The sequence below is a fragment of the Amblyraja radiata genome, chromosome 9 (genome assembly GCF_010909765.2).
Source record: "Amblyraja radiata isolate CabotCenter1 chromosome 9, sAmbRad1.1.pri, whole genome shotgun sequence".
Taxonomy (NCBI): Eukaryota; Metazoa; Chordata; class Chondrichthyes; order Rajiformes; family Rajidae; genus Amblyraja; species Amblyraja radiata.
Genome location: NC_045964.1, coordinates 29,145,893 through 29,173,335, shown reverse-complemented (window position 1 = coordinate 29,173,335; position 27,443 = coordinate 29,145,893). Strand labels below are relative to the sequence as shown.

Sequence of the window (27,443 nt, the reverse complement as noted above, 5' to 3'; positions counted from 1 at the left end):
GGGTAGAATTTATTCAACCTAGTTTTTGAATAATATAATCTATGTAATATTGGAATTTATTTGTTCTGTTTGGGACATATGACAATAAGATATTTGAATTCTTGAGGTGCTGTGTTTTGGTTGGGAATAAAAGATTACAGGACAGTCATTTAAATCCCATGCTACTGGTGTAAATGGTTTCATCTGCCTTCTTGAACCACTGCAGTGCTCACGTGAAGATGCACCTACATGTAGTTGTGTTGGCAGTTCCAGAGTTTAGTCCTAGTGACAATGAAGGACCAGTCAGAATGGTGTGTGACCTTGAGGAAACCTGCAGGGAGCGGTGCTCCCATGGACCTACTATGCTCCTCCTTCTTGGTGGTAGAGCTCTAGGGTTTGGGAGGTGTTTGAGGAGCCCAGGAGAGTGCTTGCAATGCATTTTGCACATGATGCACTCGGTAGCCATGACATACCACTGATGGAGGGAGTGAATGTTAAAGGGCCTGTCCCACGAGCAAGCAACTGCATGTTAAAGGGCCTGTCCCACAAGCACGACTAAACCGGAAGCGGGGCCCGCGCGGAGGTCGAGTGATCCCCGTACAGGGCCTGTCCCACCAGCAAGCGACTGCATGCGGCGAGCTCGACCAAACCGGAAGTGGGGGCCGTGCGGAGGTCGAGAGATCCCGTACGAGTTGACGTGAAGTTCGAGCGAAGTCCGCAGGAAGTTCGCGCCAGGCGTACGGCGTCAAGACGCTGCGTACGGCGTAGAGACGGTGCATACGCCCGTCGAGGCGGTGCGTACGGCCTCAATGCGGCTGCAGGCCGGTAGGCCGTTGCCGCGCGGAATTTTTGAAAAGTGTCAATTTTTCGGAGCCCCGCGCGATGTCGGGACCACCTCCGCACAACTCCTTACGGCTCCGGCGATCGAAGTGAGATCGGCCCCGCGAGGCCGTACGGCTCAAGCGACCACGTTAGGTCGCGCTTGTGGGACAGGCCCTTTAGGCTCATTGATGGGGTTCCAATCAATATGGCTGATTTGTCCTCGACAGTGTTGATACCCGAGAGTTATTTGGAAGACGTACAGACCCAGGTATGGAAAGATACAGAATGGAAACAGGCCCTACGGCGCATCGAGTCCATGCCCACCATCGATACCCTGTTCACACAAGTTCTATGTTATCCTACTTTCTCATCCACTTCCCGCACGCTAGGGGAGCCCAATTAATCTACAAATCTGCACGTCTTTGGGATGTGGGAGGAAACCAGAGCACCGGGAGGAAACCCATGTGGTCACAGGGAGAACATGCAAACTCCACACAGACAGCACCCGAAGTCAGGAACGAACCTGGGTTTCTGGCGCTGTGTGGCATCAGCTCTACTACGGTGCTACTGTGTCTCATGTGTAGAGTACTCTACCACCGTCATGACCTGCCTTTTAGATGGTAAAAAGACATTGGTGTTGGAAGGAAACAAGTCCCGATGGGATAAGCAGCTTCTGACGTGCTCCAGTAGGCACAATATTTAATGTGGCTGTTCCTGTTAACTGTCTGATCATTGTTGACGCATAGGGCGCATATGATAGGTTACACATGATAGTAATGCCACTGATGGAGGTTATTGTCTTCCTTTGCTACAGTGTTAACACCCCACGTGGGACACGAGACATGCGGATGGTATTTGGGCAGCACGTTCCTGAGAGATGCTTCTGGCGAAGATGAACCGGTATCAGGATTTGCTGTACTTAGAGAACTGACGATCGAGTATCATTCTTCCAGCGCCCACTTACCTTGGGGTCGTACAAAAACTGCCAACACAATTGTAGAGGTTAATTCACTCAGAAGATAAAGGGCAGCATTTCATGATCAGGTATTCCTGGTCAGAACAAAAGTGAGCTAAGGCCGACACACCGAGTGCACCACGAAGCACTGAACTTCAAGCAGACTCGGCCTTTTGCCTTGCGAGGATTTCTGTACGGTCCATATGGTAAATGGAGAAACCCTCAGGCTGTATAGCAGGGTCAGGTGAGGCAGGCATGAGGCACGTTTCAGTGAAACAAAGAACACAGCAGTCTCTGATCTCTCTTTGAAACTGCAGCATGGCTCTAAGGTCTTCAAGCTTGTTCTCGAGTGATTGAATGTTAACTGGAAGCATGCTGGGGAGGTAGGTCCAGAATCCCCACCGTTTCAACCATACCAGGAACCCCTCTGATAGCCACTCTTTCTCGTTTTGTTTGTACTCACAGCTGTGCAGGAGCGTCAGCTCCAATAAACATCCACAGCTCCCAGGGTTGCTTTGATTTAGTGATGATTGACAGGAACATTTCAGTGGAAACGAAAGAACTGCAGATGCTGGTTTATACCAAAGATAGACACAAAGTGCTGGAGTAACTCAGCGAGTCAGGCAGCATCTCTGAAGAAAATTGAGGGCAGTTATTTTCTAGTTTCATGGGGAATGAGTGCCACACAAGAAAACATTGGGCCTCCTTCCCACCCCCATGGTGTGTTTCTGTCAGAACATTTAACGGGCTGATTGGGTGTGGGTCCCGAGTGGTCACCTATCCTTTTTCACCAGAGATGCTGCCTGACCCGCTGAGTTACTCCAGCACTTTGTGTCTATCTTACGAAAATCTCAGCATTTCCTCAATGCTGGAAGGTATAGATAATATGGAAAAAGGATCATCCAAGGCTGTCTTAAGAGCAGCTTTAAGTGAAACGTCGCCTCTCATTGTTGCCATTTTGTCTAAGAATCAAAGGAGGGCAGAAGATGGAAATCTGAAATAAAAGCAGGAAATTCTTGAATGCTCAGCAGATCAGGCTGCATCGCTGGAGAAAGAAAACAAGTTGATGTTCGAAGTCTGATGTAAGATCATTTTCCTGAAATATTTTCATCTCCAGAGTTGCTGCCTGACTTGTTGAGTTTTTACAGAATGTTTTGTTGAATTCAGTGTGTTTGAACCGCTTTGAAAATAGTTTATTGATTGATAATTAACGCAGTCCCACCACTGACCACCACTATCAGCTGGGTTCAGTGTAGTTCTTGTTGTATTCATAGCTTGATCATTCCATACACCAACCCAGGTTTTAAGTTCATCTGATTTACCCACAATACTATTTTCCTTCAATTAACTGGAAGGACATTCCAGTTAAACCCCACTAGTTAAAAGTCATACAGCACGGTAACAGGCCCTTTGGTCCAACTGGTCCATGCTGGCCAAGATGCCCCATCGAAGCTTGTCCCATTTGCCCATGGTTGGTCCATATCCCTCTAAACCTTTCCTATCCATGGACCTGTCCAAATGTCATTTTATCTAAGTTCTATTCACTTTACAATGCCTCAGGGTGTCCAGATTTCGCACATTTTCAAATTTACATCACAGGCTTTTCTTTCTATGAATAAACAAAAGAAGGCTTCATTTTTCCTGGTAAACGAAAGTAAATAATCTGAATATTAATTTTGAAATATTCATTCAAAACACTCCATTAAATAGATAACTGCAGATAGACACTAAAAGCTGGAGTAACTCAGCTGCACAGGCAGCATCTCTGGAGAGAAGGAATGGGTGATGTTTCAGGTCGAGACCCTTAACGTCACTCATCCCTTCTCTCCAGAGATGCTGCCTGTCCCGCTGAGTTACTCCAGCTTTTTGTGTCTATCTTCGGTTTACACCAGCATCGGCACTTTCTTCCTACACAAATAGATAACTGCGGTGTTATTCTTGTATACGATTCCAGAAACCTTTAAACAAATCAGTCAGATAATCAAACAGTCCTACTAAATCTCCACGCGTGACTACATTAATGTCCTAATAACTCCTCACTCTCAGCCTTCCTTGAATGAAAATGTGATTATTAGGCCAAAATTTGTTGAAATGTTGTGAAGGCTGAATTGTTGCTGTTTGGATTAATCGGGAGAGTCCTGAATCCTGAATCGTTTAAAGAAGATATTTTCTTCTTTAAACACAGGCTGATAACAACATAGGTTATACAAAAATCCTAAAACCCATAATAGATGAGAATTAAGAAATGGGAAGTAAACAAGCGTTAGATCGAGGAGGAAGGTGATTTAGGGAGAGTGAAGTTAAAATTTAACATTTTGTAGGAAAATATGGTAGAAAGAATGAGAAGCAGAAAGTTACAAAAATAAATAAGGATTTTAAATAAAAGTCCACATTTTAAAAACCTCCAGCAAGTTACTACCTGAAGAATACAGATGCAGCAGTTTTAATTCTACATATTCAGGGGGGGGGGGGGGGGGTTTATTGTTAGCCATTAACAGTGATGTAGTAATATTATTAATAAGCGCTGTAAGTATAGTTGGCAACCAGTATGCAAATGCAACAACTTTACAAAAACAGTTGCAGTTTAAATGAAGTCAAAGGTGGAATGGTGCAAGTGGTACAAAGACTTGCATGAATTTCTAATGTAGAGGATAGTGCTTCTTTGCTACAAAACATTAATCACTTTGCAGAATAATAATGTCTTGTTCCATATAGGTTGAATAAAAGTCAGGATGTCAGGATGCAGCATAAGAGTTTGGTTAGGTCACATTTGGAATATTTTATGCTGTTCTGGTTGCCCCATTACAGAAAAGATGTGGAGGCTTTGGAAAGAGTGCAGAGGAGGTTTATTAGAATTATGCCTGGATTAGGGGCAAATAGCTACGGGGAGGTTGGATGCATTTGGATTGTTTTCTCTGGAACGCTGTAAGTTGCAGGGAGACCTGATAGAAGTATATAAAATTATGAGAGGCATAGATAGAATTGACGGTCAGAATCTTTTTCACAGAATGGAAAAATCAAATTCTAGAGGGCATAGCTTTAATGTGAAAGGGGCAAAGTTTAAAAGAGATGTGCGGGGCAACTTTCTTTACACAGAGTGTGCTGAGTGCCTGGAACGTGCTGCCAGGTGGGTGGTTGAAGCAGATATGATAGAGGGTTTAAGAGGCTTTTGGAATGGCATATGGATATGCAGGGAATGGAGGGATATGGAGTATGTACAAGTGGATAAGAGATGGTCTTGGCAAAATGCTTGGCACAGACATCGTAGGCCTAAGGGCCTGTTCTTGTGCTGTACTGTTCTATGTTCTATGTATGTTGTTAATCTTGTTGGCAGACTGGCAGAGTTGGCCCCAGTAACTTTAAAACATCAACTCTCTTACATGATTTATTACATTACATCATACTTTGGCTGAAAAAAGGGTCAGCTTCAAGCAACTTAAAAGCAACTTGTTTGTCTTTAATGACCATGTCTGACAAAAGTTCAGCGAAATTTTTGCTTCAATTGGAGCAACACAAATAGGATGAAGAAAAATGCATCCAGAACTATTATATATTAAAACATTTTCATTAAATTTACTACACAATAGGAAGTGTAATACGTGCTTTAACACACCCATGTTACACATGTGCCTCCTATAAATGCAGTCAGAAGCTGACCTTGATAAGTGCATTTGAGTAGAAAGGCTAGATTAACAACCATGAAGAACATTAAATCTGAACCCTGTATGTGGTGGTGAATCCATGAAATTCTTTGCCTCGGAAGGCTGTGAAGGCCAAGTCAATGGATATTTTTAAAACAGAGATAGATAAATTCTTGATTAGTATGGGTGTCAGGGGTTATGGGGAGGAGAATGGGGTTAGGAGGGAGAGATAGATCAGCCATGATTGAATAGTGGAGTTGATGGTCCAAGTTTCCATGCTGTAATTGTTATATGGTTATATGGTTATTAACCAAGCAGTAATCGGGGCCAAATCAGAAGCGTTACTGATCCATAAACCCCTTTAGAAAATGGTAGTGTAGATTGTTGAGAATGTTTCCTAATTTAAAGGATCACATGCAAAAATCCTGGGGAAATATAAGGAAGAGTCAAATTTTTAGATACAATATACTTAATAAATTATCAGGACAATTTCCAATTTTGAGGGGCTTATTGCATTCTGAATGCTAGCAGAGAGCAAAAATAATAATCTTATTGTGTGATAGGAGCCAAATAATTCTACAATCTCTAGTTTCCACAATCTCTACAATTTACCTGCAGGCTACGATTTCAAAATGTACTTACAAAAATCTGCAAATCAAATGAGCTGCAGAAATTTAAATTAGCTCCAATTTATAAAGTAGATTGAGCAATTTGGATGCCATTAATTTCTCAGAGCAAAGAAAAACATGCAAAGATGTTTGAAAAAAATTGATGTAAAAATTTTCTTTGTGGCATTATATTTTAGCTTCACTCAAACCACACTTCTATACATATCTTTCAGAGTCAGCAAGTTCTGAGTTCAAATCCCACTCTAGGACTGACCACATGATCTTAGTTGTCAATTCACTGTATTGGAGTGCAAAAGGAACAATATATCAACAGTTGTGACCTCAAGGTTATCATGGTAATGTTAATAGATCTTCCTGTTTTATAGTTTCAAGGGATTGCTGAACAGAAAGTTACATTTTCCAGAACAATACTCCTCTCTTTAGACATTAGAGACACAGCATGGAAACAGGCCCTTCGGCCCACTGAGTACGACCATTTTGTTTCTGAAATTATTGGCATCCAACTTGGTCACTGAACTGTATAAATTGGGGCTAATTTAAATTTCTGCAGCTCATTGTATTTGCAGTTGTTTGTACGATGGGACACCTTGGTCGGCATGGGCAAGCTGGTCTGAAGGGTCTGTTTTGATATTGTACGACTGACTCTCTATCTGCATAAAATACAAATAAGTTTCAACTAAGTTCATTTTTTTTACTTTAAAAAACTCAAACACAGAAAACGAAAGTATGGTTCAAAATATTTTCAATTTCACTTCCGGTGGTGCCATGGAGCAGTAAGAGGCGCTGCATTTAGCTCCGCTCCCGAAAAAAGCACTAAAAGCACTAAAAAGCCTGTAAAAGAAATGGGGACCGATTCAAAAACACTCACCGGGGATGCCTGACATCGCGTAAGTGACGTCATCAGAAATCGCCGCAAACTAACGGGGATACCGGCACTTTTAAATGCCAAAACGGTATTTACCTAAACGACCCCTGACAAGATCTTTAACCAGACTCCGGCTCGCTCAAGAGTTGGTGAAAACACCTCAGACAACTCCAGAAGGATCTGAAGAAGAAGAAACTGAAGGACTAAGATTTAATGCTGATATGGAAGCAAAAGTAAAAGAACAAGAACAATCTCTAAGAGAAGCTGTGCCAAAGGACTTTGCTGATATGTTGCATAAAGAGATTTCCCTGCTGTTGTCTCAGCTGGGAAAGTTAGAAACAAGATTGGATGTCGGGAATAAGGATATTGTCGATAAAATTGGTACTCTACAGGACCGTATTGAAGAAGTAGATACCGATCTAAGAGAAGAAATTGAACGGGTCGAAGAAGATTGCAATAAAAAGCTGGAGTCCATTCTCACTACTTCTACAGAACAAAACAATGCTATTAAAGATCTGGAAACTGTGACTAAGGCTATGTCTGAAGCGATGAAGAGAATGAAAGAAGATCTAGACCGAGTTTCTGGGCAACTGGCCAACATGACCGACAAATGCCTTGATCTTGAAGCTCGGTCCAGAAGGCAGAACTTAAGGATAGTTGGAGTGAAAGAAGGGAAGGAAACTGGAATAGACCCTCGGGATTTCACTGCCAACCTACTTCAACAAGTATTCAAGTTGTCTGAAAAAACGAAAGTAGATGTTGCACACCGAATTCAGAGAGCATACTCGAGGGCAGGAGCCCTACCAAGACAGATTATCCTGAAACTTCATGACATAGCAGTTCTTGAAGACATTATGAAGAAAATAACATTCGGACAAAATCTGATGTTCGAAGGAGAAACTGTAAGATTCTTCAGAGACTATCCAGCAGAAGTGGCGAAGAAACGTGCCCTCTTTACAAAGACCCGGCTGATTCTTAAAGGAATTCCAAACCTAAGATATGGTATAATATATCCTGCTAAACTGAGGGTCACATATAATGACGGAGCGTTTCTTTACTGATCCAGAAGAAGCATTTAAATACGCGCAAGACCTAAAAAAGGACATTAAAGGATAAGTAAAATGTCACTGCTTTGCTGATGTATACCTTTTATATATATTTATAGGGGGTAAACTGAGAGAATATGCCTTTTTAAATAAAAATAAGTACAAATGTTGCAGATAAGATGGCCGACCAATTCGCATGCGCTTATGTCTAGAAATCTTATCAGGTTTGGAATGCAACATGTCCTCCTCAAAGACAAAATATTTTCAAATGAAAGATTTAATAAAATGGAACTACGCAGTATAGAAAACAAATTAAATGGAGCGGAATCTAATTATCCACTAACAAAAAGATATAAATAATTTTATACTAACACATAAGTAATTGGACTAACTCATGTATCTTAATCTAAAATGCAATAAATCACATAGAATTCATAAACGACATCTATGTAAACCCAAAGAAATGGGCGGATTGGCGTTCCCCAATTTCTTATACTACTATTGGGCAGCGAATATTAAAAATGTAATTTGCTGGTTGGATAACGCATGATAACAGGTAGACTGGTTAGTAATGGAGAGAGAAGATTGCTTGCCTTTTAATAAAGGCGCGATCCTTCTCTCCCCAATAAAGTTGAAGAACACAATATATGAGAAAAATCTGATTATTCACAGCACTTTACGAATTTGGAGACAAGTAAAATCTACTTTTAAACTAAGAAATCTATCTCTTCTTTCACTAATAACCCGTCATTCAAGCCATCTATTATAGATAAAACGTTTATTTATTGGGAAAGACTAGGAATTAAAAAGGTTGGAGATTTGTACGAGATGGGAAACCTCCTATCATTCAAGAAATTACAGTCGAAATACAATCTGAAAGGTAATCAATATTTTAGATATCTTCAAATTTGAGATTATTTGAAAACATATACCCACGATTATCAAACTCTGCTGCCAGATATATTAGATGAAGGTATGAATAGAAACTCTGACAGAAACAATCTAATATCATACTTGTACAATATCCTTCTTAATATAGAAATCCCATCGTCAGACGTAATTAGAAGAGAATGGGAAGAGGAATTAGGCCTAAAAATCTCCAAAGACAGATGGGAAAAATATCTCTTATATATACATAATTGTTCGATTAATGTTAGACACACTTTAATCCAATTCAAAATACTCCGCAGACTACTACTCAAAAACTAAACTGAATAAGATTTTTTCAAATGTATCTCCTATTTGCGACAAATGTCTCTCTCAAGAAGCAACTATAACACACTCCTTTGCCTCTTGCATAAAACTCCATAACTTTTGGAAAGAAATCTTTGAAATTTTCTCAAAATTATTAAAAACAAAACTGGACCCCCATATAGAACTGATTATTTTCAGAATAGCAGGAGCCTGCCCTGAGCTATCAATATTTCAAAGATATTTCCTTAATTATGGCCTGATAATGGCGAAAAAACATATATTTAAATTTTGGAAAAATACCTCCCCCAACTCTTAAAATGTGGATTAAAAAACATGTCTGAGACGCTACATCTTGAAGATATGAGACTTGTTTTAGCAGGAAAATCAGAGCAATTTTCAAAGATATGGTCTCCTTTCATTGATTCATTACAAGGATAGTATGGTGCAACACAACTTCGGAATTAAACCGAATTACGGACTGGGTGATGGGTGTGGTGAGAAATGAAGCAGGTATATCAACACTTCTTTTTTTTGCCTTTTTTTCGTTTTTGTCTTTTTATTTTACGTTTTGTCGTTTTAACTTACTCACTCTTTGATTACACTCATTTGGTAATTTAGTGGTTCTATTCTTACATATTCACTTTCTTTTTCACTTTCTTTCTTTCTTGCTCTTTCTCTCTTTTTCTATTTCATCTTTGTTAAAATTAAAATGGAAGCTGTACAATAAATGTATTATGTCATATGCCGCGGTCTATACTTTTGTACACTGCTTCTAATAAAAATATAAATTAAAAAAATATATATATATTTTCAATTTGTGTTAGTTTTTAGTTTTACTGTTAGAGAGATGCAGCGTGGAAACTGGCCCTTCGGCCCACCGAGTCACTATGACCAACAATCACCCCATGGACTAGGTCTATTCTACACACAAGGGACAATTTACAGAAGCCAATTAACCTGTAAACTCTGTAAAGACAGCACTCGAAGTCAGGATCGAACCTGATTCTCTGACGTTGTGGGGCAGCAACTCTACTGCTGCGTCATTTTAAACTACTAATTTTCTCCCACATGCTTAACTCATCTGCTGGATGGAAAGAGATGAGTTTGCTTTCTGTAGCTGCACGCCAACTGTGACCACGTGCGGTTGCTCTGGTTTCCTCCCACAGCCCCCCCACTTTTTTAGCGATGTTTCCCCCAGGAGTTAGCGGCCAGCCCAGCAGATGTACTTTAGTGACCGACACGGACGGTTCAGTGGCTGCAGGAAGCACCAACTTCACCCGTAACACACCAGTGAGGGGGGGTGGCGGTCAGCAACTCCCCGTGGTAGGGGCAGGTTGGCGGGCTGGTGAACGTGAAGGGTGGGGTGAAGGGAGGGAGAGTGGAGGCTTCCCACACGGGAGGAGAGCCCAGGGTCTGAGGGCACAAGGCCAAGGGGTCGGACTAATGGAGAACGCTGCTGAATAACCCAACCTTCCTGCTCCTATTTATAGAAGAATCAGGAACAAAAAAACACAGAGAGCTGCCATGCCAAAAACTGGCTAACCCTGGATAGATTCCAGGGTCAGCTCTGGTCTCACACCTGGAAGGATGTCAAGAGTTTGCAGGGAGGCCAGAATGGGTGACAATGAAAGGTCTCAGTCATGCGTAGACTCTCGAGCTATTTACGTTGCAGGGGAGGGGAGTAGGAGACTGAGAGCATGTTCACAATCCTGTGGTGGAACAAACAAGATGAAGTTGTTCCTAGAGACGTACAACATGGACTTCGGGTGATCACACCAGAGGCAATCGGCAGAGAGTGGAGAAACAGCGCTTCAGGAGACCCTTCACAAAGAGGGCTGGGCCTAGCAGTGAAGGGGTTACCTTGTAAAATTCTGGGAGGAAGGGCAAGGGAATAGGGGAGATAGACACAAAATGCTGGAGTAACTCAGTAAGGCAGCATCTCTGGAGAAAATGAATGGGTGACATATTGTTTCGGGTCAAAAATAATAATCACCTGCTCCTATTTCTCGTATGTAAAAAAATACTTCAAACAAAAAACATTGAAATACTTCTACAATGCACTAAAACATGATTTTAATACATCAAATTTCAAAAAGTCCCTACCGTGGGAGGGGAGGGCGCCCCCTCCACACCCTCCCACCGCTCGGTTGCTTTGCAAGCTCGCCGAGTACTCCCGAGGCCGGTGATCAGTGATCGCTCAGCCCACCCCACTTTGCAAAAACGCTCCGCGGCCCCTGATGTAGGTTTGTAGGTTAATTGGCTTCTGTAAATTGTCCCTAGTATGTCGGATAGAATTAGTGACTGCAGGTTGACATGGACTCGGTGGGCCGAAGGGCCTGTTTCCACGCTGTATCTTGAAAACTAAAATGAAAATATGTTGAATCATACTTTATTTTTCTGTTTTTAGAAGGCAAGGGTTTGTATAAAGCAAATAATGCACTGTTGAAGCTCATTTGCATTTTATGCAGGTAGAGAGTCATAGAGCGCCATAGAGACAAGACAATGGTAAATGTTGCAGATGGGCTTCATCTCCCTTGAGAAAGCACATCTTGACGTTGATCCCAGAAACACCCAACTGAGACAAAGAACAAACCGCAGAAAGAACTATTGTAATTTTCCTCTTCCCACTCTGAGGCATGGAGCATCAATATATGACCAAGCTGTGCCAGTAGGGCCACACAAATGTTCAACTTTGTTTTGATGCTGCATTTTTGACAGCTGCTTTCGATTTTCCCCTTATTACTTAGTGTGCAACTGGATTGTTTTTACTATAGTTTGAGACAATTCCCAAGGCTAAAGAATGTAGCATAATGCATGACTAATCCACAGCAGGCAATGTAAATCTTTGCAATATAAAACATATTAATTTATAGCACATATCAGTGCACTCCTAATACAGAGAAATTATAGTAATGAGATACTGCTGAATGTGTTTGTTTTTATACATGCATTACTCACTTTGTACTATGTTGCCTGGGGCTATAAAATTAGTATTCAGCATAGCGCCAAGGAAACAGTACATGAAACAAAGACTGTTAGAGAAAATATTGATCTTTTATCAAATTTGCTACTGAAAGTTCTGCACAGATTCCCTGTTATAGGAATATAAAGAAAGAGAACAACTGTAGTGAATGGAGCAGTGACTGAGTGAGTGGAAACCTCCATCTGAAGTGTATTGGACTGTGGAGATTTTGATTTCACATACTGTGGAGAGGGGAATAATACAAGTTGTCATCAACATCAAGCATTACTTCTGTGAATCTTTAGTGGACAGTTTCTGTCAGATTCCAAGGTACCAGTCTACAAATGTTTGGTCCATCAGAAGTCAAACAAAGTTGCCAAGCAAACAATTTGAAAAGGTGCAGCAAAACCGAGTAGTGAAGCAGAAAATACATCCCAAAGACGTGCAGGTTTGTGGGTTAATTGGCCTCTGTGCAGCAAGTGGTGGAGAACGTGGGATAATGTGGAGCCTGTTTGAATAGGTGATTCATGGGCGGCGTGGTCTTGGTGGGTCGAAGGACCTGTTTCCACACTGTATCTCAAAAAAAGAATACATTTGCCAAGAAACTAGACGCAAGGGATTGCAGATGCTGGTTTACAAAATAAATACACAAAATGCTGGGGTAACTCAGCAGGTTGGACGACTCAAGTCAGCATTCAGCACGTGTGTCTTTTGACAAGAAAGTGCTTGCAACAGAACAGCTTTAGTTACCATAGCTTATATGAAGCAATGATGTGCACATGACAGAGGTTCCTACATTCACACAGAATAAACATCTCCATGGATAAAGAACTGCATCTGATTCCCACAGACATGGAGACAGATGTTTTACTATTCAAATTATATCTATTGCAGTCCTGACCTGCCATCTACCTCGTAGTCATTGTCATGCAGAATAGAAATAGACGCTCGGTCCAACTTGCCCACTCTGACCAAAATGTCCGATCTACATGAGACCCACCTGTATGTGTTTGTCCCATGTCCCTCCAAACCTATCCTATCCATGCACCTGTCTATTTTTTTCTTAAACATTGTGATAGCACCTGCCTCCTCCAGCAGGACGCTCCGTACACCCACCACCTTTTGCGTAAAAAAGTTACCCCTCAGGTTCCTGTTAAATCTTTCCCACCTCACCGTAAACCTCTGTCCTCTGGTTCTCGATTCCCCTACTCTGAGCTAGAGACTGTGTGTTTACCTGATCTTTTCCTCTCATGATATTGTACACCTGTATAAGATCACACCTCATCCACCTGCGCTCCAAGGAATAGAGTCCTGGCCTGCTCAACCTCTCCCTATAGCTCAGGCCCTCGAGTCCTGGCAACATCCTGGCCAGAGTGAGGCCCACCGTAAATTGGAGGAGCAGCACCTCATATTTTGCTTGGGTAGTTCACATCCAAGTGGTATGAACATTGACTTCTCCAATTTCAGGTAGTCCCTCTGGAAGAGAGGAGGGGGCAGGACAAAACGTGAACACATTGTCCTGCCCCTCCCCTCCAGCTTTCTTCCCCTCCTCACACCTACAATCAGTTTGATGTGTCCCAACCCAAAATATCATCACTCCAATATTCTCCAGAGATGCTGCCTAACGTGCTGAGTTACTCTGCCATTTTGTGTCTTTTTTTTACAGACACCAATGCTTGCTGAAGTTGTCCAAGCCCAATGAGCTTTATTCCCCTGACATATGTCCAGGCACATGTTTATTTCTGTAAAGCAAGAGAGAGCAACTCCACCCCAGTCAAAGTTCTCCCATCCAGCTAGTCTTTAGAGTTTAAGACTTCAGAGATACAGCGCGGAAACAGGCCCTTTAGCCCACCGAGCCTGCCCCGACCAGTGATCACCCCGTACACTAACCTACGCACACTAGGGACAATCACACGCAATCACAGGGAGAATGTACAAACTTCGTACAGACAGAACCCGTGGTCTGTGGCGCTGTAAGGCAGCAACTCCACTGCTGTGCCACTGTGTCCCCCGTAGTCCTCCTAATCATGGCAAGTTCCATCAACCTCACAGTGGTCAGTTATCCCCAGAGTTTGGTTAAGAAGAGACCGCGTACAAGTTCTCAATCAATGAATGAAAAACTCAATCACAGCAGGAAACCAAACTGTCAGTTGTTTCGAGTAGTTGGCAGTCCAATGCAATAATCCTACATTACAACAGAGACTACACTTCAAAAGTACTTCACCGGTTGAAAGACTAGTTATTTCTTTTTTCTATTATTCTATGTAGTTGATAGTGACAGATTTCACATTGGGATGCACCAAACATCAAAGTCAGCTTTGAGATAATGCAGCATATGTTGAATATAATTTTGAAAATTATCTCCACAGCTAGTGTTTCTATTTTTGTAGCATTCATTGGACAGGGTTTTCTCATGCACAAGACACGAGTATTGCATTGATACTTTATCATGCACTTCTGGTCAGCAGGAGTATGCAAGAATTCAGAGTGTTCACACTGTTAGATTACATTACAAAAATCTTTGGGCCGTACAGTGGGTGCAACAGTTGAGTTGCTGCCTTACAGCGCCAGAGACCAGGGTCCGAACCTGACTACGGGTGCTGTCTGTACGGAGTTTGTACATTCTCCCAGTGGCCGCGAGGGTTTTCCGCAGGTATTCTGGTTTCCTTCCACATTCCAAGGGTACTCGTCTGCAAATGGTTAATGCCTCCAAATAACGAGAATTATATTTCCCACATGGGAATGGTAGACTTTAATGCCCTTAAGCACTCTCCTATTAAGCATTTTATAACAAACTGCATGATTGCAACATAAATGTAAGCATTTTCATTTCTCGTTATAACTGTACAAGATCTTGTTTGTCATGTATGATTGATTGAACAAGTTCTTGTAATATTCCATTAATGAAGCTATCTGGGAATTTGAAATAAATGATAATGGGCTAAAACCATGGTTGAAACCTTAAGTGGAATTTTTCTTTATGGAACAGATCTTAAAAATTATATTCTCTTCCACCCAGAGAAGGGAATTGCTTTTGAATGTGCCAGATTTTGTCCTAACGTATAATTGGACTGGCTCACAAAATATTGAGTAGAAACATGGTATCAAATGGACATTTGACTCTGATCGATGACACCCCGTGCTGATGGATTATATAATTCACTAAAGCACAAGCACACGATGGCAAAGTCATACAAGTTATTGAAGGAAGATATATAAACTATCTGCTGCTGTGGGAGGATAGAGAAGAGTGTCAGATTGTTTAATAAGGCTTTTCATTCTTGTGCTATTTTCAAAATTTACAATAAGCATATGGTGGCACGGTAGTGCATCGGTAGAGTTGCTGCCTTACAGCACCAGAACCCCGGGTTCCAACCTGATTATGGGTGCTGTCTGTACGAAGTTTGTATGTTCTCCCCATGATCATGTGGGTTTTCTCCGGGTGCTCTGGTTTCCTCCCTCACTCCAAAGACGTGCAGGTTTGTAGGTTAATTGGCTTTGATAAAAATTGTTAATTGTCCCTAATGTGTAGGATAGTGCGAGTGTACGGGGATCATTGGTCGATCTTATAAATAATTTTTTTTTAAGCTGCAATTTTTGGTGGTGCATACAAAAAATTATTCTTTTGTTTCAAATCTTGTGAGAATTTTTTTCAGGACATAAAACAAGGTAGCTTGATGATTAAGTCATCATAGGTTTAGGTTTATTAATGTCATGTGTACCGAGATACAGTGAAAAGCTTTGTTTTGCATGCTATCCAGTCAGATCAGATAAAACTGGATATAATTGTAATCCGGTCAAACTCAAGTACAAAATATGGAGCAAAGGGGAAGTCACAGAGTGCAGAATATAGTACTAAGCATTGTTGCGATTCAGTTCCACAGACTAAGTCGAATGTCCACAATGGGCTAGAAATGAATTGGACAGTACCCTAGCTTAGGGAAGGACCATTATACAGTATAATTAAATTAAAAAATATGATTGTCCTCGTGCTGCTGATGTTTTAAATTACACCAAGCAAGAAAATATCTTTAATCTTTCATCTACTGGATCTTTGCAACCTGAAGTAAAAATTATTGTGAATAAATTTGACAATCCGTATGAAAAAATGTCATTTTTAATCCCTAGTTCTTCCCTCACATTTTGTTCCACATTGTGCAGAAGCAGATCTTAAATGAATTACGCTGAGCAGACTGTAAATTTTCACAGCTCATTTGAAAGTGTCTGATCTTTGCATAAAGACAACATAGTCTTTCTACTATGTTCAAATTTGTCTTCAAAATGGAACAATATAATTCTCTGGCTCTGCCGCCGTCATTGATGCAAGGGCTATACCCTTAAACAATTCAGATACTCGAGTCAAACCACATTTTCTTCCCTTATCTACAATATGCTTTTTCAGAGAACATTTATCATGAGAAAAAGGGTCCACATGCACTTTTTAGAGATACTAGACTAAGTGCAGATCCGTTGGGTCTGCTCCCAACGGATCTGCGTTGGGGAGCTAATGAAGCTGTTTTTGAAATGAGGTCCTCCCCCTGTCGTCACTGGAAGGTGGTGGAATATTCTTTTTCACTCTACCGTTGGGGGGGGGGGGGGGGGGCGGGGGACATTGGAAGCTGGTATTTTAAAAGGTGGTTTTGGCTTTTTTTGAAACTTTAATCATGAATAGCCGGGCGGGGGTGGGGGGGGGGGCGGGGGGGGGGGGGGGCGGGAGGTGTGAATAACCCAGGGGAGAGGGGGCTGTGAATAACTCGGGGGGGGGGTGGGAGCGGGGGGTGTGAATAACACGTGGGTGGGCATTTAAAAACGTGGTTTCCGCTAATATTAAAACTCTATAACTTGTGAAATATAGCATGAAATGTGAAGTGAAGCAGTTTATTTTGTCGACAGGATGTGATTAATAATCTGTAAAAATGTCTGCGCTAGCGCGTGGCATTTTGACAAAGGTAGAAAGACACTCTGGATACTTTCAAGAGAGAGCTAGAAAGGGCTCTTAAAGATAGCGAAGTCAGGGGATATGGGAGATGGCAGGAACGGGGTGGGGTATTGATTGTGGATGATTAGCCATGATCACATGGCGGTGATGACTCGAAGGGCTGAATGCCCTACTCCTGTACCTATTGTCTTTTGACCCATACACACACACGCATACACGCGCACACACACACAAGATGTGACTTTTACAGGTATATTAGACCAAGTGCAGACCCGTTGGGTCTGCTCCTCCAACGCACCCGTTCCCTACCCGTAGCCCCCACAGGAGGTGTGGTCCTCCAACTCAAGCCGTTCCTGAACGTAAGATTCCAGCACTCCCCTTGCCTCCCTCAGCAGTGCTCTTTAAAAAAAATTCCAATTGCACTTGTCCTGCGTGTTGCAATAGCAATTCGCCCTCCCCCTGCTCGTCGAGCCATTGTGATGTCATTAGTTGAAGCTGGTCGGTTTGAAATTTAAGATATTTTAATTTTTTTAACTTTAGTCAGTAATAAGTCGAAAAATAAAGCATAAAATGTTCAGTGAAAGTGATCTCTGCCTAGAGGGGTAAAATGTGAATCAGAATATGTAAAAGTCTTGTGAAAGTTGCCATTTTTAAAGCATTAATAATGTATCAAATATAGGATGAAATACATACATACATATACATACACACAAACATATATATATACACATATACACACGTACAAGATCAGACTTTTAATAAGTGTATGATATAGATAGATAGATGGCCAAAGTTTGAAGGAACCACTTAAATAATGGAAGATAGGCACAAAAAGCTGGAGTACCTCAGCGGGACAGGCAGCATCTCTGGAGAGAAGGAATAGGTGATGTTCCGGTTCTGAAGAAGGGCCTCGACCGAAAACGTCACTGGGTGGCCCTTCGATGGCAACCTTGCCTTGTCTGTCTGTCCTTTTTGTCTTTTTTTTGCTATTTTTAGTGTGTTTAAAAAGTATGTGTTAATGTTCTCTGGTATATTTTATGTGGGGGGTGGGAGGGGGAACCTTTTTTTCAATCTCTAACATTGCCGGAGATGCGATTGTTTTCCGGATCGTATCTCCGGTCGCTCTGCGGCCTAACATTGTGGAGCTGGCGGCCTTGCTCTGGACTGACTTTGAGCCCCACCGCAGGGCATGGACTTATCATTGGAGCCAATTCCTTGCCTGGGATCGACGCTCCAACCGCGGCCTGCAGACTTTAACATCAAGGAACTCGCAGTCTCGGGTTGAGACCAACGTCAGGAAGCTCCAAACGCCGCACGACGTACGACTAGCCCCAACCCGGGGTATGATTGTCCGGCGTGGGGGAGTTGAGATTCCCCCCGATGCAGGAGCTTGATCACCCCGCCGGCTACGGGAGTAAGATCATCCCGTCAATGGAAGGTTGGATGCCCCCAACCGCTGGAGGACAAAGAAGGGAGAGATTGAACTTTTTTCGCCTTCCGTCACAGTGAGGAATGTGGAGGAGTCACTGTGGTGGATGTTCATGTTAAAATGTATTTTGTGTGTTCTGTTGCTTTTTTATTAGTATGACTGTATGGCAAATCAAATTCCTCGTATGTTGTAAAACATACTTGGCTAATAAAGTATGATTATGATTTCTTCTTCCCAGAGATGCGGCCTATCCCGCTGAGTACAAGCTAAACACACATGAATACTATTTCTGCAGAATCTTAAATTACAGAGTAAAAAAGTATTCAAAAGCATTGTACCTTGTTGTCTGATTTATTTACTTTAGCTTAGTTTAGAGATAGCTGGAAAAGGCCTTGCACCCCATGCCGACTGGTGATCGCCTGTGATTAGTTCTATCATACACGCCAGGGACAATTCACAGAAGCCAATTAACTTACAAACCTGCATGTCTTTGGAATGTTGGAGGAATCCGAAGCATCCAGAGGGCGCCCACACAGTCACAGGGAGAACGTACAAACCCCACACAGACAACACCCGTAGTCAAGATCGAACCCAGGTCTCTGGCGCTGTAAGGCTTCTGATGGGATTCTTCAGAAGTGTCTCGACCCAAAACGTCACCCATTCCTTCTCTCCAGAGATACTGCCTGTCCTGCTGTTATTCCAGCTTTTTGTGTCTATCTTCGGTTTAAACCATCATCTGCAGTTCCTTCTTACACACTTAAATAATGGAAAGTTATACAAGCAGAATTCGTGCAGAGGGGAATTCCAGGCACTTGTGGATGGCTAAAGGGATGGGTACATGGTCAACTGTCAAAGGTCAAGTCAAGTGTGTTTCATTGTCATATGTCCCAAAAGGGAACACTGACATTCTTACCTGCAGCAGCACAATGGACAGATAAAACTTAGTACTCAATAAACACAATAATTAAAAAAAAAAAATTAGTATATAGAGAAAAAATATATATACTATATATAGAAGCATATAATATATATATATAGAAACATACAGAAATGTCCAGTGCATTTAAATAAAAACACACACATATAAATATATATACATACACATATATGTATATACACACACATATATTGTCTTTATATAGATATGTGTGTGTGTGTGTGTGTGTGTGTGTGTATATATATATATATGTATGTATATGTGGCACGCATGTGTATATGTGTATTATGCATCTAAGTGCGTGTGCGCGCATGGAGCTTAGTTGGAGGTTGTGTTTAATAGCCTGATTGCTGTCGGAAGGAGCTGCTCTTGAAAGTTAGTCAGGCCTTCTTCCCGATGACAGGAGTTAAATGAGTGTGTGGCCAGGGTGGTGTGGGTCTCTGATGATGCTGGTTGCCTTGCTGAGGCAGCATATCCTGTAGATCCCTTTGATGATAAGGGGGGTCAGTAGGGGAAGAGGAGAGAGCAGACAAGAGGCCAGAAGGAAAGGAATGAATGGTTTGCGGAGAAAGGTTGTTAGTATTTATGGCACTCACTGCTGGGAAAATTGCTCATCTCAAAATGTCAGGCAAGTCTGGGATTTAAACATCTATCTCTAAGTGACTAGTTCAACCTCCTGTCGTTGGGCTTACACGTTTTCAACTAAACTATAACTTATAGCAAAGCGATGTCCTTACCTCTTTGCACTAAGCTGGGATTTATGGCATCTTCGCAGTAAAACATTTTGAAGCAGACAGGAATCACATCCTCAGGAAGCTTATCCATTGCTTGCTGGAAGACCACAGCTAGTTCTTGCAGTGCAGCCTTTAAACTCAATGAATTCACGGGCGAAAGCAGAAGACTCAGCGACAATGAGATAGCAGCACTAGACGGCGAACCTGACATCACCACTTTACAATTGATTTCATAAACGTCCAATTTCTTGTTTAGGATGAAGGATTTTCTCTCCCGGGCCTCGCGGGTCGTGGCGATGGCGTGCCACTCCACTGCTGCACCTTTCGGCAGATGTGGGATGGCAACTACCACAAGTATTCCAGGGGTAGCTTCCATCATTCCGTAACCTTCATCCTGTGATAAAAATAAATGAGGTCAATGAGCGCAAGTCACACAAATCCACCGATCTGAGGAAATGGCAGAAGCGATCACGGCGGCAGAAGCTCCAGACGAGGCAGACCTTGCTCGCCCACCGCCGAACCGGGAACACACCTGGACTCGTCTGAAGCCCGTCTCCTGCTCGACCCTGTACCCCGGACCCCGGAGGAGGGTGGGGGGGGGGGGAGTCAGAGATGGTGGCGGAACCTGGACAAAGGGTATTTTTCAAGATGGTGGCGGACGGAGGAGAGGATTGGTGTCGCTAGGACAACGGGGCTTTAAGGCCAAGGTAAGACAGCACTCTTATGAACTTTGCTGCTTTGTGAGCGCCAGAATTGTGGCAGCACATTGTGTACTGACTCAACGAAGTCTCATGTCTAAGGAAAGTAATGGATAGGAAAGGTTTAGAGGGAAATGGGCCAAATGCAAGTTGGTGGGACAAGTGTAGATGATGTATCTTGGTTGGCATGGGGACATTTTCATGACTCAATATTTCTGATCTTCCAACCTACTTCATAGTGGCCTTTGCACTTTGTTTTTTATCTGCACTTTCTCTGTAGCTGCAACACTACACTATGCACGTTGTTTCAATAGACAATAGACAATAGGTGCAGGAGTAGGCCATTTGGCCCTTCGAGCCAGCACCGCCATTCAATGTAATCATGGCTGATCATCCCCAATCAGTACCCCGTTCCTGCCTTCTCCCCATATCCCATGACTCCGCTATGTTTAAGAGCCCTATCTAGCTCTCTCTTGAAAGCATCCAGAGAACCTGCCTCCACCGCCCTCTGAGGCAGAGAATTCACACTCACCACTGTGAGAAAAAGTGTTTCCTCGTCTCTGTTCCAAATGGCTTACTCCTTATTCTTAAACTGTGTCCCCTGGTTCTGGACTCCCCCAGATCCAGCAAAGGTTCTGGTTCTGGTTTCCTTTCTCCTTTTGCACTACCTGTTGTGCTCATGCATGGTTTGATTTTCACATGTGGATGATTTTCCTGCTTTTTCACTGCTTTTTGGTACAGGTTACTATAGTAAACCAATCCCATTCCCAGGACCACACTTAAACAAATGTTAAGACTGGTCTCACTCGCATGAGAGTGCAATCAAATGTGTGTGCAAGAGTTTAAAGCAGCCAGCCTCACGACAAAAAGCATTTGTTGTTGTAATTGGTACAGCAGCCTGTTCCAGTGCATAAAGAAAAAGCCATCCTCATCCATAAGGCAGCTGAAAGCTCACATGAAGAACACCCTTTGTGTTTGCAGTAACCCACATTAAAACTAAAAACACATACAATACATCCTTTAGTTTAGTTTTAGTTTAGAGATATAGCGCGGAAACAGGCCCTTCGGCCCACCGAGTCCGCGCTGACCAGCGATCACCCCATACACTAGCACTATTATACACACTAGGGACAATTCACAATTTTACCGAAGCCAATGAACCTACAAACCTGCACGTCTTTGGAGTGTGAGAGGAAACCGGAGTACCCGGAGAAAACCCATGCTGTGAGAATATACAAACATACAGACAGCACCCGTAGTCAGGATCGAACCCAGGATTCTGGCACTGTATGGCAGCAACTCTACCGCTGCCCCACTGTGTCGCTCAAGACTTCCCCTTTCTTTGGACAGAAATATGTTGCGATTATGCTTGTCATTAATTTAGTTGTCAAATTGTGAAATGGAGTATTTGTAACCTATTATTATGCACTGGTCCCGAGACTCACTTTGCTGTTGAATTCCCATAAATCCTATCCAAAAATCTATCAGTCCCAGACTAGAATATACTCAATGTCTACATATCCCCAAAACTCCAAGGTAGAAAAACTCAACAGAATGAACCAATGGTGTCAATAATATTTTTCTCCTCATAGTATTAAATGGCCAATCTCAAAGAATGAGATGATGGCGTCTTAGAATCTACACGTCCTTCTCAATGTTCTGATTGTAGAGCATGTAGATGAAGCTTAAGCTATATATCGTGAAAGAGAGAGGAATGGTGATACTTATGCCGTTGGTTGGTAAATGTAGTATTGTAATCACAATTACTGGTGCTGACCCCATATATAGGATTAATGCACTTCTGAGCTACTGCATTTTGGTCCTCAGGTTAGACAGTGGCCTCCATGGCCCATCTGTGCTCCTCACTCTTATGATATGTCTGGACGGGCTTCCTAGTCCCTCACTGCACCTATAACAACTGGAACTTGTAAATGTGCTAAATCTGGCAACTTTGTATTCAGTCTCAGTGTGCAATACATAAATGAAGTACTATTGCACCATTGAAACTAGTCAATTTTCTAAATGCCAAGTTTTAAACGTTAACTAGTGATGCGTGCCAAATCTTTTCATTAAGTGCTAAACAATAACACAATGAGATAAAAGATAAAATTGGCACATTCTTTTCATATCAACGACACGCAATTTTATCTGGATGAGTAGTATTCAGATCATTACATTAACAGAAAAAACAAAAGTTTGTTACTTAAATATTCCTTAAATGCATTTTAGAACAATGGCAGTAAACCTAAATGTCACACATATACTGTAACTCGGCCATCTTAGGTTTTCACAAATCACAGGTAGGAATTTCACGACTGACCACAGCAAACTTCATGAAATATTGCAAATCAAACTGCTCTTTCAATCTTTCTTTGCAAAAGCTTTAATCTAATAGTTGAGTAGTTCATAACAAGCTTTAGCCAGGGCGACATTGCAGTAAGAGAATGAAATGCAACTCTCAATAAAAAATGGACCATCCGTTGAAAATTATTTCTTACTTGCTGTTTGCTGGGGCAGAAATAAACTCCACAAATCACTAAGTGAAAAAAAAAAATCTGTATATGCATCAATAAGGGCAGAACACTTATCCCTCTTTCAATTTGCAAGATCAATTTTCACCCACTTGCACTTTCTGAGTGGACTATAATAATAGGTTACACATACTCCATTCCACAACTAGGCTACAAAATTACTTCAAGGAATACCCAACAGCATTTTTCTGCAGTGAAACATATTGCTGCTTGATTGTAGTGTACAGGATAAATAAATGTTAGCAGAGACTAATTGTATATCAACAGCAAACAATCACACGTATCCTTCACTGTATGTGAAATGGCAAAAATAGAAATTATTTTACTTCAAATTGCTAGCACTTGAGACACAAAACGTTTCACAGAGAGCATTTGCTTTTGGTTTTAGGTATGGCAGGAAAGCAGTGAAATGTTACCGACAGATAAATGTTCCATTAGCATTTACACAGGCAAGCTATTCTCCTTCAGGAGACAAATTCTATCCCTGTCAATACTGATTCCACTCCAAGTGGTGGAAAACTGTTTGAAATGATAAAAAATAGCTCTATGCTGGAAGAAGCCAAGGTCACTCAAGCTTAAAGGCCATTTCCTGGCCCAAGGTGCAGAGGTGCTGTTTGCGAACATATCTACAACTTCCAGGTCAACCCATTCTTCGGCACTAACTTTTATTTTTTCTTGTTCAGCCTGTCATAGGTTGTAATGTCAACCTTCCACTCAAAACACCTTAACAACGTGGATTAGAAGTTTTAGAGATACAGCGTTCAAACTTCAGCCCACCGAGTCCACGCCGACCAGCGATCACCTGTACACTAGTTCCAAATTTACGCACTAGGGATAATTTAGACTTTAGAGATACAGAGCAGAAACAGGCCATCAGCCCACTGAGTTCGGTCACTCGTACGCTAACACTATCCTAACACTCGGGACAATTTACAATTTTACAGAAGCCAATTAATCTACAAATCTGCATGACTTTGGGATGTGGGAAGTGACTGGAACACCTGGAGAAAACCTACGCAGTCACGGGGAGAACATACAAACTCTGCACAGGCAGCACCGTAGTCAGGATCAAACCCAGGACAATAGGCTCAACTGCTGCACCACTGTGTCACCCCTGATGCTTTGTGTCCATGAGAACTGTGGAAAAATATTGCACAGCACTTTCAAGGAAATTAATTCAACTTTGTAAACATGTATGAGAACAAGTGTTACTTTAACAGAAATATAAAAAAATATAGTATTTCAGAAATATCTTCGAAAGACAATTCTTATGACTGTGTCAGAAGTCAGAATGAGTTTCTGATGTTTTCAATCATTAAATGTGTTATGTGATTATTTCACCCCTGTATTAGAAAAAATGCTGTGTATACCACATTTCCACAATGGCCACAACATCATAATCCTAAGCACCGATCTAGTCTCTAAGTTCACCTGCTTCTCCACACTGCTCCTGGCATTGAAATAAACACACTTCAGCCCACCAGTGTCACCATATTCCTTCACCTCTGCCTGCATGTCCTTCTTTTGAGAAGGTGACAAGGTGGGGAGGGAGTACCAAGAGCTCTGTAAACAACAATAGAGGAAACGTCACATCACACGAAGAAGGAAGATATCTGCAAGGCACCTACGTCGAAAACCTTGTCAGTCATAGGGTCATACAGCATGGAAACAGGCCCTTTAACCCAACTTGCTCATACTGACCAACATGCCTCATCTATACTAGTCCCATCCCCCTGGATTTGGCCCAGATCCCCCTAAACCTGACCTATGTACCATACACCTGTGAAAATGTTTCTTAAATGTTACGATAGTACCTGCCTCAATTACCTCCCCCGGCAGCTCGTTCTACATACTCACCACCCTTCTTGTGAAAAAGTTACCCCTCAGGTTCCTATTAAATCTTTTTCTCCCTCACCTTAAACCTATCCCCTCTGGTTCTTGATTCCCCTACTCTGGCAAGAGACTCTGTGTGATTACCCGATCTATTCCTCTCATGATTTTGTACACCTCTATATGATCACCCCTCATTCCCTTGCACTCCAGGGAATAGAGTCCTAACCTGCTTAACCTCTCCCTATAGCTCAGACACTCGAGTCCTGGCAACATCCTCGTAAATCTTCCCTGCACCCTTTCCAGCTTGACAACATTGAACCTATAACATGGTGCCCAGAACTGAATACAATACTCTACATGAGGCCTTACCAACGTCTTATACAATATGACCTCACAACTTCTATACTCAATACTTGGACTGGTGAAGGCCAATGTACCAAAATACGTTTTTGACCACTCTATCTACTTGTGACGGCACTTTCAAGGAACTGAAGGAACTCACTGGTGCAAACATGAGAGAGAGTAAACAGGGAGAATGATTACTTGCTCACTGGGAAACACCACCTCCTCATGCCCTGTCTGCAATGTAGCACTGTCTGGCCTCAGCCCACCCTGAACCTCTGACCAGATCATTGCCCATGTGGTGAAGTTGAATGTGAGACCGATATTTCTAAATGTGTTTCAATTCACAAGTATAAGGTACAATTTATTTTTGATGAAAAATTGATTTTTGTCCTGGAAATTCTTCACTTTGATGTGGCGCTGGTCAATCTTTCTCTTACAAGCATATACATTTGGAGCAAAGGTACCACTCACTTCCTCCAGCTTGTTTTCCCATTCAATAAAATCACAGCCAATTGGATTGTAATCTCAATACCACATTCCTGCTACCCCGATTAAGCTTTCAGACCCTGCATTATCAAGAATGCACTTAGTACGACCATAAAACTTTAAAAAAAATCCACTTCTACCGTCACTTGAAGAAGACAATTCACATGAAGTAGAAACACCCGTAACACCCAAAAAGAAAAGGAATGTGTCTTAAAGAAGTAAACCTTCACTGTTAAACAGTGACCCCAGTTCTAAATCCTCTCACAAGAGGAAACATTCTGACAAAGGGTTGCAAACCCAAGATTTAAGCATTTCTCTTTCCACAAGTGCTGCCTGACTTGCTGGGTTATTCCAGCATTTTGTGGTTTTGTTTCAGCTACTCAGAAACTGAGAGGGCACTGCAATCTCAGATTGTAAAGTAACCTGTCAATGTTGCACACATTACTTCCAACTATGCCGAGATAAACCACCACATTTTAACATTAGCACAAAGAACTGCAGATGTGGTTTATACCATAGACACTAAGTACTTCCCCCACCTCCCCACTCCCCACTTTCAGCCTGAAGAACGGTCCCAACCTGAAACGTCACCTACCCTTTTTCTCCAGAGACGCTGCCTGATCTGCTGAGTTACTCCAGCACTTTGAGTTCAACAACCTCATTTAAAAAATGATTGGCAACAAAACTAGACTTGACAAAGTTTCTGTGTTTCTGCCCCAAAAGAAAAGCAGTGTGCCTGAAGATATTTTTGGAAGCCTCTAGTTTCTTGCCAAATGGAACAAATTCTAACAACAGTCTGTTTTCTTATGCTGTAAGCAGGAAGTCAAAATTTACAAGCAATATATGTATAGACCTGGTAAAAACCCATAGGATACATCTTTGAACCGCTCAACATTTACATTTTCTGACATTTGTTCCGGGATGGCATTATCATATAGTGTCCAAGGGCCACATGGAGAAATTCGGCTGTTTAATTTGTGGACTAATGACACCATTGGGTTAACGGCTTTAGTGCGCTACTTTGGAAACTATATGGTTTAACGGATGCTCTGGAATTCCTGAACCCCGCTTTCCATTAGTTTGGCCAAATCTAATTTTGATTACTTTCCACCCAGCAGGAATTTTGTAAAATTGTCGAACAGGCAGTAAACACTTTGCTTCTTTGCTATCCTATCCCACACTATTGAGAGAATTTCCATCCTTACTTGTTGATAAAAACAGTTGCCTTTCTGCATTCCCTGACATAGGTTGATACATGTCTTGATGTGTAAAACCTTTACATGATTTTAAAAAAATGGTTGAATTAATTATTGAGAAAAATAATGTTGGCTGCAGTTGAGAATTTGTAGAGAGGATAACCAAAGCAATATATTAACGTCAATTTTAAGCTGCCCTATGTAAGTGGTGAGGAAAGAATG

General features: G+C 41.9%; 1 protein-coding gene across 2 annotated transcripts in view; it reads right to left on the bottom strand.

Annotated features, from left to right (window-relative positions):
* Nucleotides 1-27,443, bottom strand: part of dph6 (diphthamine biosynthesis 6) — a 267,398-nt gene that overhangs the window by 15,048 nt on the left and 224,907 nt on the right. For both annotated transcript variants that reach the window (XM_033026964.1, XM_033026963.1), the window contains exon 14: nucleotides 20,136-20,526. In XM_033026964.1, coding sequence (XP_032882855.1) covers nucleotides 20,136-20,526 — 391 coding nt within the window. The remainder of the gene's footprint in view (nucleotides 1-20,135; nucleotides 20,527-27,443) is intronic.